Source organism: Leptonychotes weddellii, chromosome 3 (genome assembly GCF_054177405.1).
Source record: "Leptonychotes weddellii isolate Sample4059 chromosome 3, ASM5417740v2, whole genome shotgun sequence".
In the NCBI taxonomy this organism is placed as follows: Eukaryota; Metazoa; Chordata; class Mammalia; order Carnivora; family Phocidae; genus Leptonychotes; species Leptonychotes weddellii.
Window position 1 is genome coordinate 56,918,787 of NC_138371.1, and position 26,520 is coordinate 56,945,306.

The 26,520-nt window shown below is 38.1% G+C and overlaps 1 protein-coding gene and 1 pseudogene across 5 annotated transcripts in view; one reads left to right on the forward strand and one right to left on the reverse strand.

Moving 5' to 3' along the window:
- The window catches only part of PPIG (peptidylprolyl isomerase G), a 49,718-nt gene extending 27,144 nt beyond the window's left edge, over window positions 1-22,574 (reverse strand). Inside the window, exons 1-7 of one of the 5 annotated variants that reach the window (XM_006734713.3) lie at window positions 22,434-22,574; window positions 5,244-5,291; window positions 4,648-4,725; window positions 4,482-4,556; window positions 3,816-3,923; window positions 2,968-3,012; window positions 1,819-1,906 (exon numbers count right to left, since the gene is read on the reverse strand). In XM_006734713.3, the coding sequence (XP_006734776.1) occupies window positions 1,819-1,906; window positions 2,968-3,012; window positions 3,816-3,923; window positions 4,482-4,556; window positions 4,648-4,708 (377 nt within the window). In that variant the 5' untranslated portion in view covers window positions 4,709-4,725; window positions 5,244-5,291; window positions 22,434-22,574. Of the gene's footprint in view, window positions 1-1,818; window positions 1,907-2,967; window positions 3,013-3,815; window positions 3,924-4,481; window positions 4,557-4,647; window positions 4,726-5,243; window positions 5,292-20,853; window positions 20,892-22,021; window positions 22,318-22,433 lie in introns of those variants that run through there. The other 4 variants (XM_031029621.2, XM_081814232.1, XM_081814233.1 and 1 more) reach the window with 4 other exon arrangements.
- On the forward strand, window positions 12,907-13,357 carry LOC102733758 (cytochrome c oxidase subunit 6B1 pseudogene; annotated as a pseudogene).
- Window positions 22,575-26,520: the final 3,946 nt, after the last annotated feature.

Below are 26,520 nucleotides of genomic sequence, written 5' to 3' on the forward strand. Positions count from 1 at the left end.
TCAGAGGCATTCTTTTTGAATCACACAATGTTTTATAAACAAGCACAAAACCAAAAACTCAAAAAACAAATCAAAATAAGGTGAGAGAACAAAATATAATCATAAACAAATGAACCTAACATATTTTGAGTCACAAAACCACACAAAATTCACACCAAAATGTACTAACCCAAGTCACTTTTATTTTTATTTATTTTTTTTTTAGATTTTATTTTATCCACTTGAAAGAGAGACATAGCTAGAGAGGGAACACAAGCAGGGGTAGTGGGAGAGGGAGAAGCAGGCTTCCCGCCGAGCAGGGAGCCCAACGCGAAGCTCGATCCCAGGACGCTGGGACCATGACCTAAGCTGAAGGCAGACGCTTAATGACTGAGCCACCCAGGTGCCCAAGTCACTTTTAAACAGTTATTTTAACTACATATCCTCAATCTAAAACCAAAAATAACTATAAATAAACAGTACCTCTAGTTAGTAGGTTACTTTTCATAGCAGTATAGAACAGTGATTTTTTATTCTAGGATTCAGCAAATAGGTAGAAATTTTGAAGATAATGGGAGCCAAGTTTCTCACTGTTAAAGAAGGGAGTTACAAATATGGAACAGTAAAACACTAGAATAATCTATATGGTGCTTACTGATTAAGTTCCTCTTGAGGGGAGAGTTTAAGGCTAATGAAGAGGAGACCAAATCTGTATCCACAGGACATGATAAAAAATATGCATTGTTTTAATTTTTTTTTTTTTTTAAAGATTTTATTTATTTATTTGAGAGAAAGACAGCACAAGAGGGGGGAGCGGGAGAGGGAGAAGCAGACTCCCTGCTGAGCAGGGAGCCCGATGCGGGACGCGATCCCGGGACTCCAGGATCATGACCTGAGCCAAAGGCAGTTGCTTAACCAACTGAGCCACCCAGGCGCCCTAATTTTTTTTTTTTTTAAGATTTTATTTATTTATTTGACAGAGAGAGACACAGCAACAGAGGGAACACAAGCAGGGGGCGTGGGGGAGGGAGAAGCAGGGCTCCCGCCGAGCAGGGAGCCCGATGCAAGGCTCGATCTCAGGACCCCGAGACCACCACCCGAGCCGAAGGCAGACGCCCAACGACTGAGCCACCCAGGCACCCCAAAAATATGCACTGTTGACAAGAGCCTGGTCAAAATTTTTTGGGGGTCAGAATTGGAAAGGATTAACAGTACTGACTTTGGGGCTATAAACAAATGTTAGGGAGTACATAAATTCACAAATATAGAGTCTCTTAATAATGAGGATCAATTGTATTTTACTCTTTGTAATCAAGTAATTTATAAGGAGATACTCTGTAAATATCCTGTTTATTATTAAATTTACCCTCTAAATAGATAATTCTTTCCTCAATCAATCATTACTGAGATGAATGCAAAATGGTGACTTTTCTATCATTCCTTTTACATTACTAGCTGACATTCTACTAAGGAACAAGCTTTTCCTTCTCCCTTGTTATTTATTCATTTATTACTCATACCTATATGGGCTCCTGGGTTTCTATTTTATTTGATAGTCTGACACTATCATTATTTATTTTAATGCTCAAATTGTTCTAATTTGGCCAGTGGGAACCTCACCCCTTCAGGCTGGCTCCTGTGCCCTTTTGACAAGTCTTCATCATTTTGAAACTTTAGCAATACAGTTCAATTTTCTTTCAACAATTTTGCTCTCTTCAACAATTCATTGTTCTCCTTCCTTCAAAAAATTTCCCCTTTATGGATCCCCCTATTAGTGATCAATGAGAAATGACACACCAAAAAAGGCATATTTTAAATAATCACGGCATACATACTTACATGAAGAACTGTGAACCATTTGTATCCTTCCCTCTGTTGGCCATAGACAAGAGAAATTCTTTGTTGTGTTTAACAGCAAAACTCTCATCTATAGAAAAGCAAAGTTTTCAGTTACATTACAGCTATAACCTCCAAAAAAGTTTCATTTTCACTCTTCATCTCTTTTGTTCATATGCGCTCTTTAGCACCAGACAAAATTTAGATAAAAGGTAAAAAGAAGAGAAAATCAAATATTAACCAACTCCCTCTCCCATCTTTTTAGATTAAAATATTTCTAATTTTCAATCCCTTGCTATAAATCCAAATACTATTAACAACCCCCTTTCTTTCCATTTGCATTTGTCTTTTATATTTTTTTTTAAAAAACAACACAACTTTCTTTGATTATTCAAGGAAAAAATAAAATGTTCCTTAAAAAGCAAGAGAAAGAAACCAGATAGGATTTTTACATTTCATCTGTTTCATTTCTGAGCACAAAAAGGCACGTATCCTATTTTAAACACAGAGAGGCACTCATTAACTTAATCTCTGCCATAGCATCATTTATTGTAGAGTATCTTGCTTTCCAATCTTGGATTAGAATATGAGAACGCAAGTGGAATGTGAAACAAAATTTCACTCAATCCCTAATGTGAAAGATGGGAAATCTAAAATTATTTCCACATTCACATGTTTATAGTCTTTCAAATGATCTTCACATCAATAAAAAATTCCCAAGAGAAAACTTAAAGTTGAGAAAAACATTATAGCCAAAGTTTAATATATTAAAGAGATTTTTTTTTAAAAAGTGCATAGAAAATGGACCCACTAAGTACATGTGGATATTGTTACTATGAAACACTGTTAAATCTCTTAATAAAAATTAAGATTAAGCTATGGAAGTTCCCATTCTAGCACTATAATTCCAAGAGTTTATTACAGATCATTGAAACCCTTCAGATAACATGATGTCTTAATGTCCTAAACACACAAAAAATCCTACCTCTATAAGAAAAATCACATAAAATTTTTCACAAGAAAATTAACTTTCAGATTCACTGAATGTAGTTGGATATTAGTATACTGTTTAATAATCCTATTGATTCAATAGAGATAAATAAGATAATATAGAAAACATTAAAAATACAAAGTATATGTAAATATCTTTACCTTCAAAAAATCCTCCATAAATAGATTCCCCTCCTCGTCCATTTCCTAAGAAAGAAAAACACGAGACTCAAACTCTCAAGACAGTAATCTCTTCCAAGTTACGGCCTAAATAAAATACTTATTACAAAGTAGATGCTCAAATGACTTTGAATCAAAAATACTCAAAGGTTCACAGCATATCATAAAAGATACTAATTTAAACTCAATATTGACAAGATCCCAAATTACTTTCTTTCCCCTTCGATACAACAGCAAAAATGTGACAAAGCCGATTAAGGTATGTGAGAAAAAAGAACATTCAGATTCTAATGATTATGTAGATCTTTGAATAAAAATTAGATTTTTTTCAAATCATCTTTAAAAATAGTTTGTTTTTACAATTTAAAAGTATAGGTAAAAACTAGGGGCGCCTGCAGTTAAGCATCTGCCTTAGGTTCAGGTCATGATCCCAGCGTCCTGGGATCAAGTCTCGCATTGGACTTGCTCAGCGGGGAGCCTGCTTCTCCCTCTGCCTGCCGCTCCCCCTGCTTGTGCTCTCCCCCTGCTTGTGCGCCCCCCCCACAAATAAATAAAAATCTTTAAAAAAAACAGAAAATAAATAAAAGTATAGGAAAACCTATATTGTAGTTAAGGATTACTAGTTTTGACAAGACGAAACACATATACTGATAGGTTACTAAGAGATGAATGGTGTTTTTTATCCAGAATCAAATTTCTGAAATTACTTCATGTATCCAAAGAAAAATTATTTCCTATGTGCTTCCTTCTTTTTGTCTATTTGAGTATTTCTAGAGACCTGTCTAACTTTAGATCTAGGATACTTAACAAAGCATACATGATTTTCTTACCTTCACTGAAGTCACCACCTTGAACCATAAAATCTTTGACAACTCTGTGAAAAAGACAACTCTTATAATGTAATGGCTTCTGAGTTGATTTCCCTGTCCCCTTTTCACCTACAGAGAAAAAAATTAGTAGGCCATTTAGTAGAAAGAAAATCAAGGAAGCAGTATTAAAGCAAAATTAATGATGAAAACTATTCTCTGTAAAATACACCTCTTTTAAACTATGTAGATGTGTTTAATCTATAAAACTTGCAATTTTTTTTTTTTTTAAATTCACTTAAAAACCACCCATGTTTTTCTGGAGAGTGTAGAAATTTAGAAATCAATCTCAGATAAAAGCCCATTACAAGGAGTATTTCTAAAAATTACTTTCACGGGGTGACTGGGTGGCTCACTCAGCTAAGTATCCGACTCTTGGTTTTGGCTCAGGTCAGGATCTCAGGGTCATGGGATTGACCCCCCCATTGGGCTCTGCTGCTTAAGAGTCTTTCTCTCTCTCTCTCCCTCTGCCCCCCCATCCCCGCTCACGCTCTAAATAAATAAATAAATATTACTTTCACATCTTGGTCAATGGTACATAATCTGAAGAAAATTAAAATATGTTAAATAAAAAATTAAAACCATAGTCAAATGGGACTACTATTAGGCCACCTAAAAATGTCAACAAACCTGTACAAAGACAACGAAAGTTCTCGCATGTTTTGGGGCACACATCAGAAAATAATTCAAAGACAACTCTTCCAGCTGAAAAAGAAGGAAGCTCATTTATAGTTTACTAATTTAAAATATTAAATATTCATTTATAAATGTTATATGGGAACATTAATTTTCTTACCAGGTTGATTATTAATGGCAATGTCAAAAAAACATCGAGGACGCTGAACCTTTATTCCCATGGCTCCAATACTTCAATCTATGAACAAAATACAGTTTTAGGCAAACAGACCAAAACAGCAAAAATTTCTTATAAATCTGTAGGGGAAAAAATTCCTGGAACACAAACTAGAAATGTAGTTTGAACTTACTTTGATATTTACTTCCATGACATAAATAACATGGATTTTTTTTTTTTTTTTAGAGATTAAATTGCATTTTGTGAAACAGAAAAGACACAAAAAAAAACCTTAGCCATAATATAATAAAAATTCTATTTCAGGGCTCCTGGGTGGCTCAGTTGGTTGAGCAACTGCCTTCGGCTCAGGTCACGATCCCGGAGTCCTGGGATCGAGTCCCACATCGGGCTCCCTGCTCAGTGGGGAGTCTGCTTCTCCCTCTGACCCTCTCCCCTCTCATGCTCTCTCTCTCTCATTCTCTCTCTCAAATAAATAAAATCTTTAAAAAAAAAATTCTATTTTAACCACTGAATATAGATTGCTACCCAAACAGAAAATTGTATTAAGTCTGTATGATTAGTGAACTCACGCAGATTACCTTTAAATAGAGAAAAATCAAGGGCAGACTAATCCAATCCTTTCACTCCTTGAAAACAAAAAGGAGAGTTTTGGTTAAAATGGTGTTTTAAAAAGAAAAACATTAAAAATTCCTAGAAAATACCAAAAATAAATCATCAAGGAAGAAAGTGGGATATTTTAACGATAATAATATATGGTAGCTTCCCATTCTGAGTAAAATCACAACACTACATATGAGGCTAGTTTCTGTTCATTCAAAATTATCATATCTAAGCTGATAGCTCTACAAGCAGTGTGTGATATTTTAAGTCCAGCGAAGTTGTGAAAAATCTATACTCTCCATCCTAAATAGATTCCTCTCTTTACCAATTTTTAGAGATATCTGCAGAATCACTGTAGATTGTAAGAAATAATACGATAGTATGTACTTTATCCAGTTTCCTCCAACGGTAACATTTTAGAAAACTGTTATATAATAGCACAACTGTAGCATAAAAGCAGAACAATGTTGATACAATCCTTTATCCCATTCACATTTCCCGGTTTTAAAGGCACTCATCTGAGTGCTTGTGTATTTATTTAGTTCTAAACAATTTCATCACACGTGTAGGTTTTATATCACCACCCATTATCAATTTTACACAACCCATAAACTACAAATCAGAATACTCTGCCCAGATCACCAGCAATTTGAAAAATGTAGATATGTATTCATTCATTTAATGCTGATTATGTGAATTAGGGATTAAATTACATAAAAGATATACTGCATTCAAAAAGATATACTGCATTCAAATTCAGCCCAAGTGTTGGTATATTCAACTTCTGGCATTATTGCACGAGAAAGGGGGGAAAATACCATTTTCTCATGACTGCTCCATTTTTTATTTCTAATAGAAATAGTGGATACTAGAATTTCTTTCACATGAAACAAAAGCAAAAAGCTAAACTTTAAATCCTCCTGTAGCCTAGCCTTACTGAAAACAAAAAAAAAACTTAGCAATTTTAGTATCTTGCCAAGTTTGTTGCACTGTTTTTACTTGTACAGAATCTCAATTCCCGCACACTTGAAATTGAGAATATGTTCAATCCATAAAAATCTGAGGACTTTCTTAAAAACTTAGTACCTGATTATTCTTTATCTTTTATTTTTTTATTTATTTTTTACAAGAAAGAGAGAGAGAGCATGAGTGTGGGGAGAGGCAAAGGGAGAAGCAGACTCCCTGCTGAGCAGGGAGCCCGATGAGGGACTTGATCCCAGGACCCTGAGATCATCACCTGAGCTGAAGGCAGACGCTTAACTGACTGAGCCACCCAGGTGCCCCTCCTTTATCTTTTAAATAATTTTTGTAGGCCTTCTTAAAATTTCTACTTTTGGGGGTAGAGGAAGAGAAGAGAAAGTTTAACGATTTATTTTCCCCCCAAAAAACCTATGTAACTACTTATTTAACCACAATACCCCAGGTGAAGATTTCTATTCTTACATGAGCACTATACTATACTATTCTTACAATGAGTACTATAGTATAAAAAATACTGTCCCAAACATACCAGATTGTTTATAATTACAGCTAATTTCCTACATACAGTACTGTGTTCTTGAAAACCAGGCATAATTTGGGTGCCTGGGATCAAGTCCTGCATCCGGCTTCCTGCTCAGCAGGGAGTCTGTGTCTCCCTCCACCCTCCCCCTCGTGATCTCTCGCTCTTAAATAAATCTTAAAACAAAACCAGGCATAATTTATGATAGATCAGAAAAATCCCTAATTACCCATAACCTTTTAGACACAATCTTTGATAACTGTCCGAGTTTCTCAATTCTAGGGCACAATGTAAAAAGCCTATAGCTCGGGGCGCCTGGGTGGCTCAGTTGGTTAAGCGACTGCCTTCGGCTCAGGTCATGATCCTGGAGTCCCTGGATCGAGTCCCACATCGGGCTCCCTGCTCGGCGGGGAGTCTGCTTCTCCCTCTGACCCTCCTCCCTCTCATGCTCTCTGTCTCAAATAAATAAATAAAATCTTTAAAAAAAAAAAAGCCTATAGCTCTGGTACTTTAAATTGCAGTGAATACCACTACTAATTTATGGAGTTATGAGCACAAGTGGGAGCTACCACAATAGTGTTTGTTTTGTTTTGTTTTTTTAATCTGAGAGCTGTTTACCTGGGTGAGTTCACTTTGGGAAAACTGAGCTACACTTAGATTTTACGTAGGTTCCGGTACACTATATTGTACTTCAATAAAGTTTACTTTATTAAAAATAAAAAATCAAAAACAAAACTTTACTTCTCTACGCCCACTTCTCTCAAAACTTAGTAAATATTATCACTGTCCAAATCAGCCAAGGCTGAAAACTTGGAATCATCTTTGGTTGCATTCTCCTTCATAGCCATTATCCAAACATTAATAAGTCAGTTTGGCACTGACTTAATTTTAGCTTAAAAAATGCTCTCACCAGGCGCCTGGGTGGCTCAGTTGGTTAAGCGACTGCCTTCGGCTCAGGTCATGATCCTGGAGTCCTGGGATCGAGTCCCGCATCGGGCTCCCTGCTCGGCGGGGAGTCTGCTTCTCCCTCTGACCCTCCTCCCTCTCATGCTCCCTGTCTCTCATTCTCTCTCTCTCAAATAAATAAATAAAATCTTTAAAAAAAAATGCTCTCACCATCTTTACCATTATTGTCATTTCTTATCTAGAATACTGCAATTGCCTCCTAATTGGTTTCCCTGTTTTTACTTGGTCCTCTATTATCTATTCTCCATAGAATAACCTGAGTGGAGTGATCCTTTAAAAGCACAATTTACCACTTCATTCCTCTGCCTAATGTTTTCTTTATATATATATATATATATATCACACTTAATCAGAATGTCTTTCCACGGATTTTAAGAATCTAAACCACCGCTGTCCAAGAGAAATATGAGCCACATTTATAGTTTTTAAATTTTTAGTAGCCACATTTGAAAAAGTAAAAAGGTGGGACGCCTGGGTGGCTCAGTTGGTTAAGCCACTGCCTTCGGCTCAGGTCATGATCCTGGAGTCCCGGGATCGAGTCCCGCATCAGGCTCCCTGCTCAGCAGGGAGTCTGCTTCTCCCTCTGACCCTCCCCTCTCTCATGTGCGCTCTCTCTCACTCATTCTTTCTCTCAAATAAATAAATAAAAATCTTAAAAAAAAAAAGTAAAAAGGTTAATTTAAATAATATATTTTATTTAACTCAGTATGTCCAAAATATTACTTCAACATATATCAACATAAAAATGTGATAGAGATATTTCCCATTCTTTTTTGGGTACTAAGTCTTAGAAATCCAGTGTTTATTAATTCAAAATAGCCATGTTTCAAGTGCTCAATAACTATATGTGGCTCATAGCTACTGTACTGGACAGCACAGCTCTAAATATTTTAGCCCTATTGACCTCTACAACTTCATCTAATATTCTTCTCAACTTTGCTTTAGATACACATGTTCCAGCTGTTCCTCAAACATCCCGGGGCGCCTGGGTGGCTCAGTTGGTTAAGAGTATGCCTTCGACTCAGGTCATGATCCCAGGGTGCTGGGATTGAGCCCCACATCGGGCTCCTGGCTTAGCGGGGAGCCTGCTTCTCCCTCTCCCTCTGTCTCTCCCCCTGCTTGTGCTGTCAAATAAATAAATAAAATCTTTAAAAAAAAAAACAACAAACATCCCAAGGCCTAGTCCTTTATCAGGTCTTCCACATTTGTTGTTTTCTCCGTGTGGGATGCTCTTACCCCAGATCTTCACTTAGTTCATTCCCTCACTTAAGTCATTGCTGAAGTATCCCCTCCATAAAGAAAGCATCCCTGACCAGTATATTCGAAGGAGCAGCCCCTGTCCTCCAACACTTTATATCCCCTTACCTGCTCTATTTTTCTTCCCTGCATTTATTGCTAATTTATTTTATTATTAATTCAAGTTTTTATATCTATTCTTCTTACTAGAATATAAGTTCCACGAGGTGATAAACCTCTTCAGTTTTGCTTCCCTCTTAATTCCTAGTGCTGTAAACAGGGCTTGGCTATGGTAAGAAATCGTTATTTAATAGATACATGATTATACATGAAAGGAAAGGCATGTGTGAGAACACAGTTTTGCAACATTGTTAACAACAAAAAGGAAACATCCAAAATATCCCACAATGAGAGAACAGCTGAATAAATTCTGGTATATACATGCTATTTAATATTATATAGCAGTTTAAAAAGTCTATATACTCTAACCAAAAATCCTATTACTTAGTTGAAAAGACAAAAAAATCAATTTGCACCTAAGCATTGTATTTATACTCTAAACTAATACTCTATTTCTACAGATAAAGAGTTACATAGCAAAACTGACAGCACTCCGCAGAAGGGACTCGGAGTAGGGATGAAGTCAATGCGAGTCTTTAGCTTTAACTATAAGGTTTGAATTTTTGCATTGAGAATACATTCATGTATTAGTTTCCCAATTTAAAATTAATAAAATTTAGGAGCGCCTGGGTGGCTCAGCCGGTTGAGCATCTCCTTTGGCTCGGGTCATCATCCTGGGGTGCTGGGATCAAGCCCCTCCCCCAATGGAAACTAGGAAAACTACATGTGAATATTTATCCAAACTAGGTATTAAATAATTGTTCAGGTTCATAAATAAATAAATAAATAAAGGAAATAAACAGATTTGACTTCATGAAGAATTTTATTATTCCTATTTGTCAGAAGGAAATTAGAAAGTAGAAAACGGGTGCCTGGGTGTCTCAGTTGGTTAAGCCTCCGACTCTTAGTTTTGGCTCAGGTCATGATCTCAGAGTGGTGACATCAAGCTCCACGTGGGGCTCTGTGCTCAGCAGGAAGTCTGCTTGAGATTCTCGGTCTCCTTCTCCCCCTCCCCCACTCCGTGCACTGGCACACGCGCACACTTTCTCTCAAATAAATCTTAAAAAAAAAAAAGTAAGTAAAAACGGGAAAATATTTTCAACAAACATGATGTGTTACTTTTTTACTGTAGAACGGTGCTTAAGAATGGGGTGCCAGAATGATTCTTCACTGACTAGGACAATCCTAACTCACTGCAGAACATCAATCTCCCATGGCCCTATTTAAGTATCAGCACATCTGACAATCAAAAAATCTCCCAAGGTTCTTCTGCCCCACCTTTCAGAACCAATACCATAGGGAACATGCACCAAACAATTAAAAGCACAAAAATCATCCAAGGGAACATGAACAATTTATAAAAAGTGAAATTAAAAATACAAACCATATTAACAATTTTGCTAAGCAACTTGGCATTACAGACCAACAACTTTGAATATATTCATATTCATTCTAACCTTTAACACTTTAGTAATTCAGTATCTTGGAATCTCTCTGAAGGCAATCATTTTATTATTTTTTTAAAAGATTTTATTTTTTTATTTATTCATTTGAGAGAGCGAGAATGAGAGAGAGAGAGAGCACATGAGAAGGGGGAGGGTCAGAGGGAGAAGCAGACTCCCTGCCGAGCAGGGAGCCCGATGGGGGACTCGATCCAGGGACTCCAGGATCATGACCTGAGCCGAAGGCAGTCGCTTAACCAACCGAGCCACCCAGGCGCCCTGAAGGCAATCATTTTAAATAAAATATTCTTTGATTTTGGTTTAATAATAATTAGAAACAACCTACATGTCCAACATAACAGTTAAGTAAATTAAGAAATATTCATATGATGATCTATTATACTATGAAAATGCAATTTTTAAAAATATGGAAAAAATGTTAAATGAAAAACATTATATTGTTAGAAAGATTTTAAGTATAAAAAAATTTGGGGCACATGGCTGGCTCAGTCAGAAGAGCATATGACTCTTGATCTCGGGGTCATATGAGTTTGAGCCCCATGTTGGATTACTAAAAACATAAACTTACAGGGATGCCTGGGTGGCTCAGTTAAGTGTCTGCCTTCGGCTCAGGTCATGATCCCGGGGTCCTGGGATCGAGCCCCGCATCAGGCTCCCTGCTCAGCGGGAGGCCTGCTTCTCCCCGTTTGTGCTCTTTCTCTCTCTCTTTCACAAAAAACAAAACAAAAACAGAAACAAAAAAAAAAAAACAAACTCAAATCTACCCTTTACCTTAAAAAAATTCACACGTAGTCACTGAAGTGCTTTTTATAATAAATAAAAAACAAACTAGTTGTGCAGTAATATAAACTGGGGTTAAATAAATTATTCTCTCATGAAATGGATGATATTCATTGTGATTGGAAATCATATTCTTACATGTTAAAATCAGAGATAACATTTTTCACCTAACAAAAATAAACAATACTGACCTCAGACATTGTTGCCAATAGTAAAGGGGTAAATTGATACAATCCTTTGCCAATTTGACAACACACAATGTTACAAGTGCATTAAATACTTTCATTCAGTAACCCAATTTAGAAAGATTTTATACATATCCCACACATTTGCAAAATAAGGTATGTACAAGGTTATTCAAGGCACCATTGTTTCTGTGGTTAAAAGGCTGTAAATATAAATGTCCATAAAGGAGAGATTACATAAATCTTATTACATCCATACAATGTACAAGGCTATAAAAAGAATGAGAGAGTTTATGCACTGCTTTAAGTTTAAACTTTGTTAAGTTAAAAAAAAAATTAAAAAGCAAGGTACAGGGGCGCCTGGGTGGCTCAGTTGGTTAAGCAACTGCCTTCGGCTCAGGTCATGATCCTGGAGTCCCTGGATCGAGTCCCGCATCGGGCTCCCTGCTCGGCAGGGAGCCTGCTTCTCCCTCTGACCCTCCCCCCTCTCATGTGCTCTCTCTCTCTCATTCTCTGTCTCAAATAAATAAATAAAATCTTTAAAAAAAAAAAAAAGCAAGGTACAGATATGGGTTATGGCATGCTTTCTTTGCATATTTTTCAAAGAAGTAAAAAAATATGTATATACGTTTGCTTGTCTAATACAGAGGCAGCTGGTGGGAGAGGAAATATGTGGCTGGGGAAGATGGGTAAGAAGTTTTGTTGTTGTTGTTGTTTTTTTTTTACTATATAACTAACCTTCTATACCTTTTCAGTTTTATACCACATGAACATATTATTATTAAAAGTTACAAAAACTAAAAAGGAAAATTATCAAAAACTACTCATGGATGAGATATTCATAATATATTAAGTGAAAAAATTAAGTTAGCAAAAATTCCCAACTTTACACATAAGAGATATACATTAAAAAGAGATGAAACCACTATGCTGAAGACTTACCTGTACCACCATGTTCAGTACAGCATTATTTACAACAGCCAAGACAGGGAGACAATCTAAGTGTCCATCAACAGATGAATGGATTAAGAAAATGTGGTATATTTACATATATAATAGGATACTATTCAACCATAAAAAAACAAGGAAATCTTGCAATTTGCAACATGGATGGACCTAGAGGGCATTAAGCTAAGTGAAGTCAGAGAAAGACAAATACTGTATGATCTCACTTATATGTAGAATCCAAGAAAAAAAGGTAAATAAAAAAATATATGTATACAAACACACCCTGCCCAAACTCACAGAAAAAGAAATCAGATTTTTAGTTATCAGAGCTGGGGAGAGAGGGTAGAGGAATTGAATGAAGATATCAAAAGATACAAACTTCCAGTTATAAGTACTGGAGATGTAATAAACAACGTGATGGCTATAGTTAACTGCTGTATGGTATATTAGAAAACTGCTAAGAGACATTGAGCTGTGAGGTGCTGCTGTGGTGTGTTTACAATCAGCACCATGGCAGAAGACATCAAGACCAAAATCAAGAACTACCAGACTGCCCCTTTTGACAGCCGCTTCCCCAAGCAGAACCAGACCAGGAACTGCTGGCAGAACTACCTGGACTTCCACCGCTGTGAGAAGGCAATGACTGCTAAAGGGGGTGATGTCTCCGTGTGCAAATGGTACCGTCGCGTGTACAAGTCCCTCTGCCCCATATCCTGGGTGTCAGCCTGGGATGACCGGCGGGGAGAAGGCACATTTCCTGGGAAGATCTGAACTAGCTCTACCCACCTCTCCTCTGTCCTCCCTCCTTCTCCCAGGGAGGTGAAGGGGGACCTGGGTGCATGGTGATCCCCATCCTGGGATTCTGAATCATGGCTTAACTAATAATAAATACTCATTGGAAAAGTGAAAAAAACAAAAACAAAAAAAAACTGCTAAGAGAATAAATCCTTAAAATTCTCATCAAAAGAAAAAACATTTTCCTCCTTGCACCTACATCAGACAATGGATGTTAACAAAACTTATTGTGGTAATCATGTACACTTTAAACTTATACTGTGCAATATGTCAATTACATTTCAATATAAGTGAAAGATAGAATTTACACCAAAATACTGATTATTGATTATAAATTATGCAGCATTATTATAATAGCCAAGACATGGAAACAACCCGAGTGTCCACTGATGGATGAATGAATAAAGAAAATGTGGTATATGCCCAAATACTGATTACTGATTATAAATTATGCAGCATTATTATAATAGCCAAGACATGGAAACAACCCGAGTGTCCACTGATGGATGAATGAATAAGGAAAATGTGGTATGTGCGCACACACACATAGGAATATCATTCAGCCACAAAAAAGAAGGAAATCCTGCAGTGCCTGGGTGGCTCAGTCAGTTGGGTGCCCAACTCTTGGTTTCCGGCTCAGGTCATGGTCTCAGTGTCAATGAGATGGAGCCCCAGGACGGGCTCTGCTCTCTTGAGATTCTTTCCCTCTCCCTTTCCACCCTCCTCTCAAAAATAAATAAATAAAATCTTAAAAAAAAAAAAAAGGAAATCCTATTACTATGACAAGTATGGACCTTAAGGACATTATATTAAGTGAAGTAAGTTAGAGGAAGACAAATACTGTATGATCTCACTTATATGTACAATCTTAAAAAAAAACAAAAAACCTAAATTCATTTTAGGTCCTGGGGATGTAATGTACAGCATGATGACTAGTTAATAGCACTATACTGTATATTGCTAAGAGAGATGATCTTAAAAGCTCTCATCACAAGAAAATATTTGTAACTACGTGAGGTGATGATTAACTAGATTTAATGTGATCGTTTTTGCAATATATACAAATATCAAATCATCATGTTGTACCTGAAATAGAATATCAATTATATCCCCCAAAAAATGAGTAAGTAAAATAAGCCACCCCAAAGATTTACACCAAAATATTAACATTGACTATGTTTAGGCCATGAGTTTAAGGATAATTTTTATGTACTTGTTTTCTGAATTTTCTTCAACAGACAGATACTAAGTTTACAATCACGAATATTTTTAAAGAAACACTAAGGGGAGCCTGGGCGGCTCAGTTGGTTAAGCGTCTGCCTTCGGCTCGGGTCATGATCAGGGTCCTGGGATCAAGTCCCGCATGGGGCTCCTTGATCAGCAGGGAGCCTGCTTCTCCCTCTGCCTGCCACTCCCCCTGCTTGTGCGCACGCTCTCTCTCTCTGACAAATAAATAAAATCTTAAAAAAAAATTTAAAAAACACTAATGAGATGTTTTGCTTATCAAAATAGTAAAGATCTTTTAAAAGACTAAAACAGTACGCAGCTCCTCTGCAAATATGTGAATCTCTTAAATGTTTACACCTTAAACTAGTTTTCACCTTAAACCAGTAAAATTCACATACTAGGTATCTCTTGTAAGAAACTACCCTTTTAGGGACGCCTGGGTGGCTCAGTCGGTTAAGCGTCTGCCTTCGGCTCAGGTCATGATCCCAGGGTCCTGGGATCGAGTCCCGCATCGGGCTCCCTGCTCCGCGGGGAGCCTGCTTCTCCCTCTGCCTCTGCCTCTCTCTCTCTCTATCTCTCATGAATAAATAAATAAAAAATAAAAAATAAAAAAAAAAAGAAACTACCCTTTTAGAAAGCCTTCATGTATACTATCAGTGCTCTTTTTAAGAACATATAATCAGAAGCAATCTAGTCAATATTACAAAAAAAATGGTTAAATCATGGTCTCTGGTTGAACAAAATATCATAGTTGTTAAAGTACTGATATAAACATTAGTAATTTGGAAAATGTGTGTGATTTGTTAAAAAAATAAGATACAAAACAGTATATGCAAAAGCATTATAATCAACCACTCCTAAACTTCAAAATTTAAAGATTTATAAAAAGAAAAAAAATTGAAAACAGTCATTATTGTGTTGGTTGTAAGACCAAGACGGTTTTTGCCTTACTGTACTTCATTCTACTTTTCTTTAATAAATATAATTGGTATTATAAAGAAAAAATTCATAATAAAAGTGTATATATAATCATCTAAGATTATAATGGACATGCCTATAAGTGATGATAATACATAGGTTATACCATATAAGGATACTTTTCACAGAAATAGATTAAAATTAGTTTTTCTGAAGTAAATAAAAAATGCCTTAAATTCAAGAAAGATGACAGCAATTATTAAAAGCACTACAGAAATCTCAAGTATGTAAATGTCCTTGTTATAGCTAATGAAGAACAATGATGACAGAAAGATGGCTCAACACTATGTCTCTAATATTACTGAAATCAGATTCTACCTAATCAGAAATATAGTACATAGTATTTCCTCTATAATTATGATTTCCTGATATTACTCAATAATACCTAAAATCAAACATGAGATAAGCATCTGATCAATTTATCACGTTTTCAAGAAAAAGTAAACAGAATATAATACTGAGAGATACCAAAGATACAATTCAGGGAAAAATCAAGTCTATGCAATTTTCAATAAACTAATTCACGAATTTCCTAATAGTATATAATGAAAGCTTTCAGAATAGTAGCCCGCTTTGTTGCAAATTTGTTTAACCTAAGTGAGTTGCAGCTATTTCCATAAAATTCAGATATTTTCTTGAAAAACAAAAATAATGTGCTCCACTCCTGTACAGCAATCAACATGGTCTGCCTCCAACTATGGCCTGTTACTCGTTACTATTTACTATCTACTTGACCTCATGAACTCATTTCACCTGCCTGACTCCTTCAGAAATTTGAGTGATACTTAACCTCACCTACTTTTTTCATAATGAAAATACTTTTTACATAATAAAGCTAACAGACTCACTGAAAAAGTTAATCATATAAAAATGCATAAAATCCTGACACTTAAGCTATAACTTTTAAAAATGTTCATGTATATTCTTTTTTCTAAGCAGAGAGAAATACAGTTGTTTTCAATGTTTATCCACAATATCATAGTTTTGTATGTCAATATTTTAAAATAGCAAATGCTAGGATGTGTAAACTTCTGTAACAAATATATTTCATAAAAATGTAAGAGGTAACAAATTCATACATAAAAAGTTTAATTTTGTAGTTTCATACATAAAATAATTTCAATATTCATCTTAAAGTAACATGAAGGATGGGAAAGGGGACAGGACAAGGACATAGGCAACTAATTACTAAAATATATGATAAAGGACACAGTATTTGCAATTAGGCAATAAATAATGCAGTAATTTATGACATTAGAAGAATTATTTAGAAGTTTCACACAGTATGAAGAGGTCAACAAAGTACTCAGTCTTCAAAAAGTAGACAGTAAATCTTTTAAACTATTAAGATTAGCAGGTCTTTGCCCTCTCTGATTCCCTTGGCTAATTCCTCTGTGTCCTTAAAGATTCAAATAGCCAGAGTACATTCTATGGGAACTTCACCTTGACTCTCTAAAGCTTAAATGATCCTCCTTTGTTTAATCTTATTTTCATTGTCATAAACTTGTCTGTAAACTCTTCAAATTCAGTACCCTTGTATCTTCAACACCATGCACAAGGCCTGGCCCAGGACTACATTATCAAATGGAAATAATACTAGTAAATCAAGGCATGAGCAGAACTAGACTCTGCCTAAACTTCAGTACCCTCCTCCTATATGTACTGCTGCTCACATGGAATATTGCTAATTTTTATCTGTAGTCAGTAAATTCTTTTTTTTTTTTTTAAAGATTTTATTTATTTATCTGACAGAGACAGAGATAGTGAGAGCAGGAACACAAGCAGTGGGAATAGGACAGGAGAGCAGGCTTCCCGCCGAGGAGAGAGCCCGATGTGGGACTCGATCCCAGGACCCTGGGATCATGACCTGAGCCCAAGGCAGACGCTTAAGGACTGAGCCACCCAGGTGCCCCATAGTCAGTAAATTCTCCCAGAGCCTACCAGTCAGTAACCACCTTCTGAGTCTATTCCATAATTGAAACAGAACCTATTCCCTAGATCTGCCTGAGTTGCATTTTACTAATAAAATGTTTCTTTTCTTTCTTAATAAACAGAATCCATTATAAGAGGGAGCATCTTCAGTTCAGGACTAAGAAATAAAGATGGAGGGGCACCTGGGTGGCCCAGTTGGTTAAACGTCTGCCTTTGGCTCGGGTCACGATCCCAGAGTCCTGGGATCAGCCCCACAACCGGCTCCCTGCTCAGCAGGGAGTCTGCTTCTCCCTCTCCCTCTCCCCTTGCTTGTGCTCTCTTTCTCTCTCTCAAATAAATAAAAATCTTAAAAAACATAAAGATGGAAAGTTCTTGTCTGCTTAAGTTTAATAAAACAGGTAACAATTTTCACATAATATTTCCACCTCGGGCGCCTGGGTGGCTCAGTTGGTTAAGCGACTGCCTTCGGCTCAGGTCATGATCCTGGAGTCCCGGGATCGAGTCCCACATCAGGCTCCCTGATCAGCAGGGAGTCTGCTTCTCCCTCTGACCCTCCTCCCTCTCATGCTCTCTGTCTCTCATTCTCTCTCTCGCAAATAAATAAAATCTTAAAAAAAAAAAAAATTAAAAAAAAAAAGGGAGCGCCTGGGTGGCTCAGTCGTTAAGCGTCTGCCTTCAGCTCAGGTCATGATCCCAGGATCCTGGGATCGAGTCCCAATCGGGCTCCCTCCTCGGCGGGAAGCCTGCTCTCCCTCTCCCACTCCCGCTGCTTGTGTTCCTGCTCTGGCTATCTCTGTCTCTGTCAAATAAATAAATAAAATCTTTAAAATATATATATATTTCCACCTCTAAGTGCAAGCATATTAAACTAATTAAAACCATAGATCTTGAAGATTACTTTCAAAGAAGGCAATGTGACATTCACACCAGCCTCTTCACCTTACCCCCAATACAGTTCAGAGATCAAATGAGAAATGAAAATACTGTTTCAAAAACATTTTAATGCATTTATGAATATCATATTGCTAATTAAGCACAAACAAGTTAACATTCTGAGGCATCAGAAAAGACAACTCTTCCATATGGTGCCCCCTTGCTTAGTGTCTCTGATAGTCACAAACCACTGTGCTGGTAGAAACATGAACAACAGTGCATAGGCACTTCCTAAATTCTTAAATCTTTTAGAAAACATAAAGAGAAAAGCTGTAATGTTGCCAAGTTCGGTGTTAAAAATGATATTACATACTTTCTAAACATACAATATGAGAGCATAAAACTATGCTTTGTTAGTACCGAAATAAAAAAGCCTATACTAACTGGGAAAGCCCTGCTAAACACTCTTAATATTGTACCTGCAATTACTTAAGTTTTTACAATGATAAATGTATACCACTCTCTCCAGAGATACACCTACACCATACAATAGCTACATGTTAGTCAATGTGGTAATTCCTGTACAGACTTTTAAAGTTTGGAGGAACCCTAATCTGGTCCAATCTTCTGATTTTATATATTTGACAAGAGGACTAAAGAATTGAAGTGAGGGCGCCTGGGTGGCTCAGTTGGTTAAGCGACTGCCTTCGGCTCAGGTCATGATCCTGGAGTCCCTGGATCGAGTCCCGCGTCGGGCTCCCTGCTCGGCAGGGAGTCTGCTTCTCCCTCTGACCCTCCCCCCTCTCATGTGCTCTCTTTCTCATTCTCTCTCAAATAAATAAATAAAATCTTTAAAAAAATAAAAAAAATAAAAAAAAAAGAATTGAAGTGACTGGAGCAAGGTCATAAGTTGAAAAAAGCAAGAGTTTTCTGGTTAAGTACTTTAACAGCTTCACTATAGAAAACAGCTTATTCACAAATTTTCCAGATAATGGCTTTTTAATTTTACCTTCTACCCTATGACCATAATGCAATGACATAATTATGAATAAACCTTAAGCTAAAGTTTATACATAATTAAGAGTAGCTTAATATATAAAGAGGCTTCATTCATTTTAAAAAATCAATGACTTAAGGAATCATTCATGTTTTAAAACAACCATTTTAATATTAAAAAAATTGATGCCTATATTTCTGGTACAACCTCTTTCAAGAAGAGGTTGGTGATTGCTTTAAGACACCTCTGAAAAGTGCAAAAGATGGGGCGCCTAGGTGGCTCAGTCGTTAAGCGTCTGCCTTCAGCTCAGGTCATGGTCCCAGGGTCCTGGGATCAAGGCCCACATCAGGCTCCCTGCTTGGCGGGAAGCCTGCTTCTCCCTCTCCCACTCCCCCTGCTGTGTTCCCTCTCTCACTATGTCTCTGTCAGATAAATAAATAAAATATTTTTTAAAAAGGGGGGGGCGCCTGGGTGGCTCAGTTGGTTAAGCGGCTGCCTTCGGCTCAGGTCATGATCCCAGGGTCCTGGAATTGAGCCCCACATCGGACTCCCTGCTCGGTGGGGAGTCTGCTTCTCCCTCTGCCTACTTGTGCTCTCTCTCTGTCAAATAAGTAAATAAAATCTTTAAAAAAAAAAAAAAGTGCAAAAGATTTCCTGTCTGGTACTGAAAGTACAAAGTCCCCAGTTACGGAAGTTTTCTCTGAGTATTTACACAATACTCCCTGTAGTAAATTTCAAGATGCAAGATTGGCCCACAGAAATAGAAATACAGAGTTCTTATAGAGATAGTATATGCATTAAACTAGGGTAAAACCACTGACACTTAAATAAAAACTAAAGCTTGGTGCTAATATTAAAGCCCAAAAAAAGTGAAGTAACACAATGTAGCAAAAATCTGCAACAAACTCTTCAAATCACTTGAATTATCTGTGGACTCCTAATGTGACAAGCTAGACATCTTAGTATATTAGAATACTAAAACTAAGTAATACATTATAATTCTATTGAAATACCCTATTAGTAAAAAAAATATGGGAAAACATCAACATCTGTTTCTTTTTTTTTTTTTAAAGATTTTATTTTGTTTATTTTTTAGAGAGCGAGCGAGAGAGAAACAGCATGAGAGGGGAGAGGGTCAGAGGGAGAAGCAGGCTCCCTGCTGAGCCGGGAGCCCGATGTGGGACTCGATCCCAGAACCCTGGGATCATGACCTGAGCCGAAGGCAGACACGCTTAACCATCTGAGCCACCCAGGCGCCCCAACATCTGTTTCTTAAAAGAGCAACACTGGAAGAATTAATTGCTAATGGTTCATACTATTGATGACTAGTTCATACTATTATGAATGGCTACCAATTTTCCTTTGCATGCACAATGGATGTTGCCTAACAGAAAACCTAATTTAAAATATGCAAAATATCTAAAGGACAAAAACTTTACTCAGAGGCCACTGATAACTGCAAGGTCACAATAATAAGCACCAAAAGTGAAAGGCCTTTAATAAGTCACAATAAATGTAATGTATATTCTTTAGGAGAACCGCTGACTTCTTACTGAAAATCAATTTTACACAGAATTTTTAACAAACCTGATTATTTATTTCTGAAGCCCACAGCTGATGATAGCCTCAAATCAAAATATTTTATAGATGAAGAAACTGAGGTTCAGAAAGATGGTTGAGCCAGAAACAAAACCAAATTTTCTAAACTAGGAAGCTTGCATACTTGTACACTGCTGAAAGCAGGGGAAAGCAACTCTGACAACAGCCTGCAAAGATAAAAACCTTAAAAGTAAACACAATTCAAAAAAAAAAAAAAAAAAGCACAGAATCCTACTACAAGACCCATTGTGATTTCAGGGCACCTATAATCCTGAATAATAAACCTTAAACGACGTAAAATGAACTCTAATTAAGAGAGAAGTAATTTATTATAGAAATAATCCTATCTAAAACGGTTAAAATAAAAAAAGGGGGAAATGCTAAAACGGGTAAATTTTCGGATACTTAAAAAATATGAGAAGCAGCCATTCTAGATATCCGTGCCTCTTCTGGATTTTACGGCACTACTGCGAAAATGTTCATACACCTCCTCACCCATCATTTTTACGAACCGGCAAATTACTGGCTTTTTTTTTTTTTATACCGACACACGCACACGTTTTCCCCTCCATTTGGTTTTAGCTACTAAAAGTTAACGGACTCCCAAAAGTCCAGAACATTTGTTTCTTGGACGTATTTGTCATCACTACTGCAAAAGCTTGGTCCTGAACAAAGTACTGCTGTAGGAATAAATTAAATCAACGGACAAAATGGTGCTTTTATAACATTTCCAAAATGACTAGGAGTTCTCCAATCCCGCAGACCCCAACTTAGCTCCTTAAAAGACTAAAGATGAGCCAAATTCGCACACTTCCCCCAAGGCATATGGAGCTCTGAAGCCATCGCCTTCCTCCTAAAGAGTAATTATCTTCTCCTAAAAGGCCTGCGCTGCTCACAGCTCCTCAGAAACGTGGGTGAACTTCGAGACAGCCCTGGGATGAAAAGGGAAGAGCCTGGATTTGTTTTAATCAAAAGGCCTGTATCACTTAACTATGTACGATAGCCGCTGTCTGTGAGAGGAAAAGATCGGAGTAGGAGGAAAGCCTGTTTTCAGTCTAATCTTAACCCCTGTGATCCAGGCTCCTCGCCCGCAAGTCTCCAACCCTAACCTGACAGGACATCAGGTTGCTCCTTTCCCACCAATTCTCCCACCTACCCCGCATTAGCGATTAGTCTTACGATTTTGAAGCATCAAAAATCACCCTTGTTCCCTAGAGCTCAGGCCGCCGCTACTGCCGCCATATTACAGCTTGTGCGGCAAAATGCGTCAGGGAGGGAGGTGTGCGCCCAAGTGAGAGGGCGGGGGCTGGCAGGGGGAGGACCGTTTCCCAGGCCCGGGAGGCACGCCTGGAGGTCCTCTCCAGCTGCAACAGCGGCAAAGCCAGAGCCAAGGTCCTTGAGGGGCTTGTTCAGGGACCAGGCAGCCCAGATACCTCGAGGCGAAGACGGTTGGCTCCGCCGGGCCTAACGCGTCGACTCCGCCCCTCTCCTCGGGCTCTTCCCGCTCTCGTACCCCCGGACTGCTGCAAAGGACGCCACCGAAACAACAGGGGCTTCGCGCCACCTACCTGCTCCTGTAGTCTTCACTTCTCGGGGTCCGGTCCTTTAAAGCGCTTCAAATCTACCGCCGCCAGAAAAGGCGCTAAAGCCCACTAACCGCCTCCCTCCCCCACAAGCCAGTCCCGGCGTGGAGGGAAATCGTCGCGCAGGAAGTACGTCACTGGTTGACCGCATCTCCTGGTGGTGTTCTCTTGCTTGCGTCACCTAAGCCCTCCCTGGAGTTCTAGGATATTGGTACCTGTTAAATACCTAGTTCATAGGTAGTAAATGCTTCTGGGGTGAGTTGATTGGGAACGTTTGTAACCGTCAAAATGCCATATTCTTAGTGAAATGAAGTGCTTCATCCGGTAAACATGTATTCATCCTCTGCCAGAGTATTGGGAAGGAAGCCCTACCTTTAAGGAGCTTCCAGTTCAGCTTCCAGTTAACGCTGTGACACAAGTTTTAAAAAACAGAAACGAACAAAGTGCTAGTTGAGGGAAAGAGGAAATTACATTAGGCGTTGAGGCTCTCTCTCCTTTAAAATTCTCACAGCAACACCATGATATAGGTTATTGATGCTTGTTTTACAGATAAGGAAATCGAGGCTCAGGAAGGTTAAGTGCCTCCTCCCCCCGCTAAATACACTGTTCCTAAATACAAAAGCAAATCTTTGACTCCAAATCCAGGACTCTCTAGGAAAAATAGGACATATATTGTGTTTTAATTATTTTAAGAGGCAAGCATCCTTAGATGGGGTTAAAAAATAAATGCCTCTGTATTTGGAAGGAGGCGGGCTGACGACAATCCTTGTGGGGACACGGGACGTGGGGTAAATGAGTTTTAAAGGAACTAGCTAAAGGAACTTAGATTTTGTTATTGTATAGAAAGATTTTTCACTCATTTAGGGTAGGTAAATTATCAGCAACAGTTGGGCATGTGATATATGTAAGGGTCTCGACCAATTTTAATAGCAGTAAAACTGAAAGGACAATCCCCCTCCATATCCCCACCCCACCTTAAGGCATTGCCTGTACTGCCCGAGAGCAGCGGCCCACCAATTCAAATGCTAATCTCACCCGGAAACATCCTAACAGAAACACCCATAAATAAATGTTTAATCTAGGTAGCCCTTGGCCCAGTCAGGTTGACACAAAATTAACCATCACAATGGGTATTGCACAATTTATTTATCTGTTGTACTTTAGATGGATATTTGTTTTTGAGTTTTAGCTCTTACTGAATAAAGCTTCTGTGAACATTCTTGTATCTGGTATATTAGAGAACATATATTTCACTTATATGTTGGAAATATACCTAGGAATGGAATTGCTATATTTTAGGATATGGGTAGGATCAGTTTTGGTAGATCCAAAGGATTTTCTGAAGTGGTTGTACAATATTCTTATTGTATATACCTTGTGATTCCAGTATTGGTGAGAGCTCTCATTTGCAAATAAACCCAGCTTGAGCTAGTTTAGGTAAAATTAGGAATGTATTGCTTCATGAAACAAAACTGTTGCACAGTGTGGTGACTTTAAAATGTCTATAAATTCTCTAATGTGACTTTCTTTTAATGAATAGTAAAAGGCAGAGTGACAGTGTGATTTTGGAGACTAGGTCATAAAAGGCATTTGATTTCCTCCTCGCTGTATCTCTTGGATCACTCATTCAAGGGAAAATCAACTGCCATGTCAAGAAGATGCTTAAGCAAACTATGGAGAAGCCCATGTGACAAGAAAGGCTTTTTGGCAAAAGTCAGAAAGGAACTGAGTCCTCCTGTCAAAAGCCATGTGAGTGAGCCGTTTGGAAGCAATCCTCCAACCTCGTTAAGGCTTCAGATGACTATAGTCCTTGTTGATATCTGACTTCAGTCACATAAGAAACTGTGAGCCAGAACCGTTCAGCTAAACTACTTCTGAACTTCTGACCCACAGAAATTGTGGGATGATAAATGTGTTTTAGGTCACTATGTCTTGGGAAGATTTATTACAATAGCAATGGATAACTAATACAGAGAAGAAAGAATAGATTGAATATCAGGGAACTTGCCTCTTGTCTAATTTGGCTTACCTGTTTTTTGGCTACATTCTCTAGACTGAAGAGGTTACCTCACATTTTAATAATCTAAGTCGCGATGGGCGCCTGGGTGGCTCAGTTGGTTAAGCGACTGCCTTCGGCTCAGGTCATGATCCTGGAGGCCCTGGATGGAGTCCCGTATTGGGCTCCCTGCTCGGCAGGGAGTCTGCTTCTCCCTCTCCCACTCCCCGTTTGTGTTCCCTCTCTCGCTGTGTCTTTCTCTGTCAAATAAATAAATAAAATCTTTAAAAAAAAAAATAATAATCTAAGTCACTGCCAGCTCCAATGATAAAACTCCAGAGAAGTCTTTGATTAGCACTGTAGTGACAGCCCCAAAATTTGTACTCCCACTTACATAGTGAGGGGTGTTGCTGGGAAGTGTCTGACCTGCCTACATTTTTTTTTTTTAGCTGTCCCTTTGCATCTAAGTGAGGATAGGTGAATACTTCTCATCAGTGGAAAATAAGTGAAAATTATGTATATTACATCCAGGCCAAGATGTTTACAAAGTGCTATGTCTTCTCTGTGTCCTTTCTTCCTATTTTTGTTAGTTGGATCCAGAGAGTTTTAAAGCCCTGGGAGATTATAAAAGAAGTATAATTTCCTGAATCTCCATATAGTGAAAATTCCTCCACTGACTAGGGATATCCACACTGGAATGTGATATGATCAAGAAATCAAATTATGTTGATCCTAAAGGGCACCTGCACCACAATGTTTATAGCAGCAATGTCCACAATAGCCGAATTGTGGAAAGAGGCAAGATGTCCATCAACAGATGAATGGATAAAGAAGATGTGGTATATATACATGGGATATTACTCAGAAAGGATGAATACTTACCATTTATGTCGACATGGATGGACCTGGAGGGTATTATGCTGAGCTAAATAAGTCAATCAGAGAAAGACAGTTATATGGTTTCACTCACGTGGAATATAAGAAACAGCACAGAGGACCATAGGGAAAGGGAGGGAAAACTGAATGGGAAGTCATCAGAGAGGGAGAAAAACCATGAGAGACTTTTTTTTTTTTAAGATTTTATTTATTTATTTGACAGAGAGAGGGAACACAAGCAGGGGGAGTGGGAGAGGGAGAAGCAGGCTTCCCGCTGAGCAGGGAGCCCGATGCGGGCCTCAATCCCAGGACCCTGGGATCATGACCTGAGCTGAAGGCAGACACTTAACGACTGAGCCACCCAGGTGCTCCACCATGAGAGACTCTTAACTATAGGAAACAAACTGAGCGTTGCTGGAGGGGAGGTGGGTGGGAGGATGGGGATATTGGGTGATGGGCATTAAGGAGGGCATGTAACCTGATGAGCACTGGGTATTATATGCAACTGATGAGTTATTGAATGCTACATTTGAAACTAATGATATACTATATGTTAGCTAATAGAATTTTTAAAAAAATCAAATTATGTTAGGTAAGCCACTGACGTTTGGCTTTATTTATCACAGCAGATAGCATTACCCATCTAGTAGGCTATGGGCCTGAAGTACTAGATTTGGCCTAGCCTAGGTCATTTCAGTCTTTGTAGTGTGAAAAATGGAGTCTGATACCAAAAGAGGGGAAGTTGCTGGGCTGGGCTACTACAATTAACTTACCATTATTTTATTATTTTTAGAGATTTTTTTAAAAAGTATTTTTACTGGGGCGCCTGAGTGGCTCAGTCATTAAGTGTCTGCCTTTTATTTTTTTTAAACATTTTATGTTTAAGTAATGTCTATACCCAACATGGGACTTGAACCCTGAGATCAAGAGTCACAGTCTCAGGGTACCTGGGTGGATCAGTCGGGTTGGGCATCTGTCTTTGGCTCAGGTCATGATCCTGGGGTCCTTGGATCAAGTCCTGCATCAGTCTCCCTGCTCAGCAGGGAGGCTCCTTCTCCCTTTTCCTCTCCCTCTGCCTCTCCCCCTGCTTGTGTGGTCTCTCACTCTCTCTCTCAAATAAATAAATAAAATCTTAAAAAAAAAAAAAATCACAGTCTCCACTGACTGAGCCCACCCCAACTTACCTTTTTTTAGAAGAAT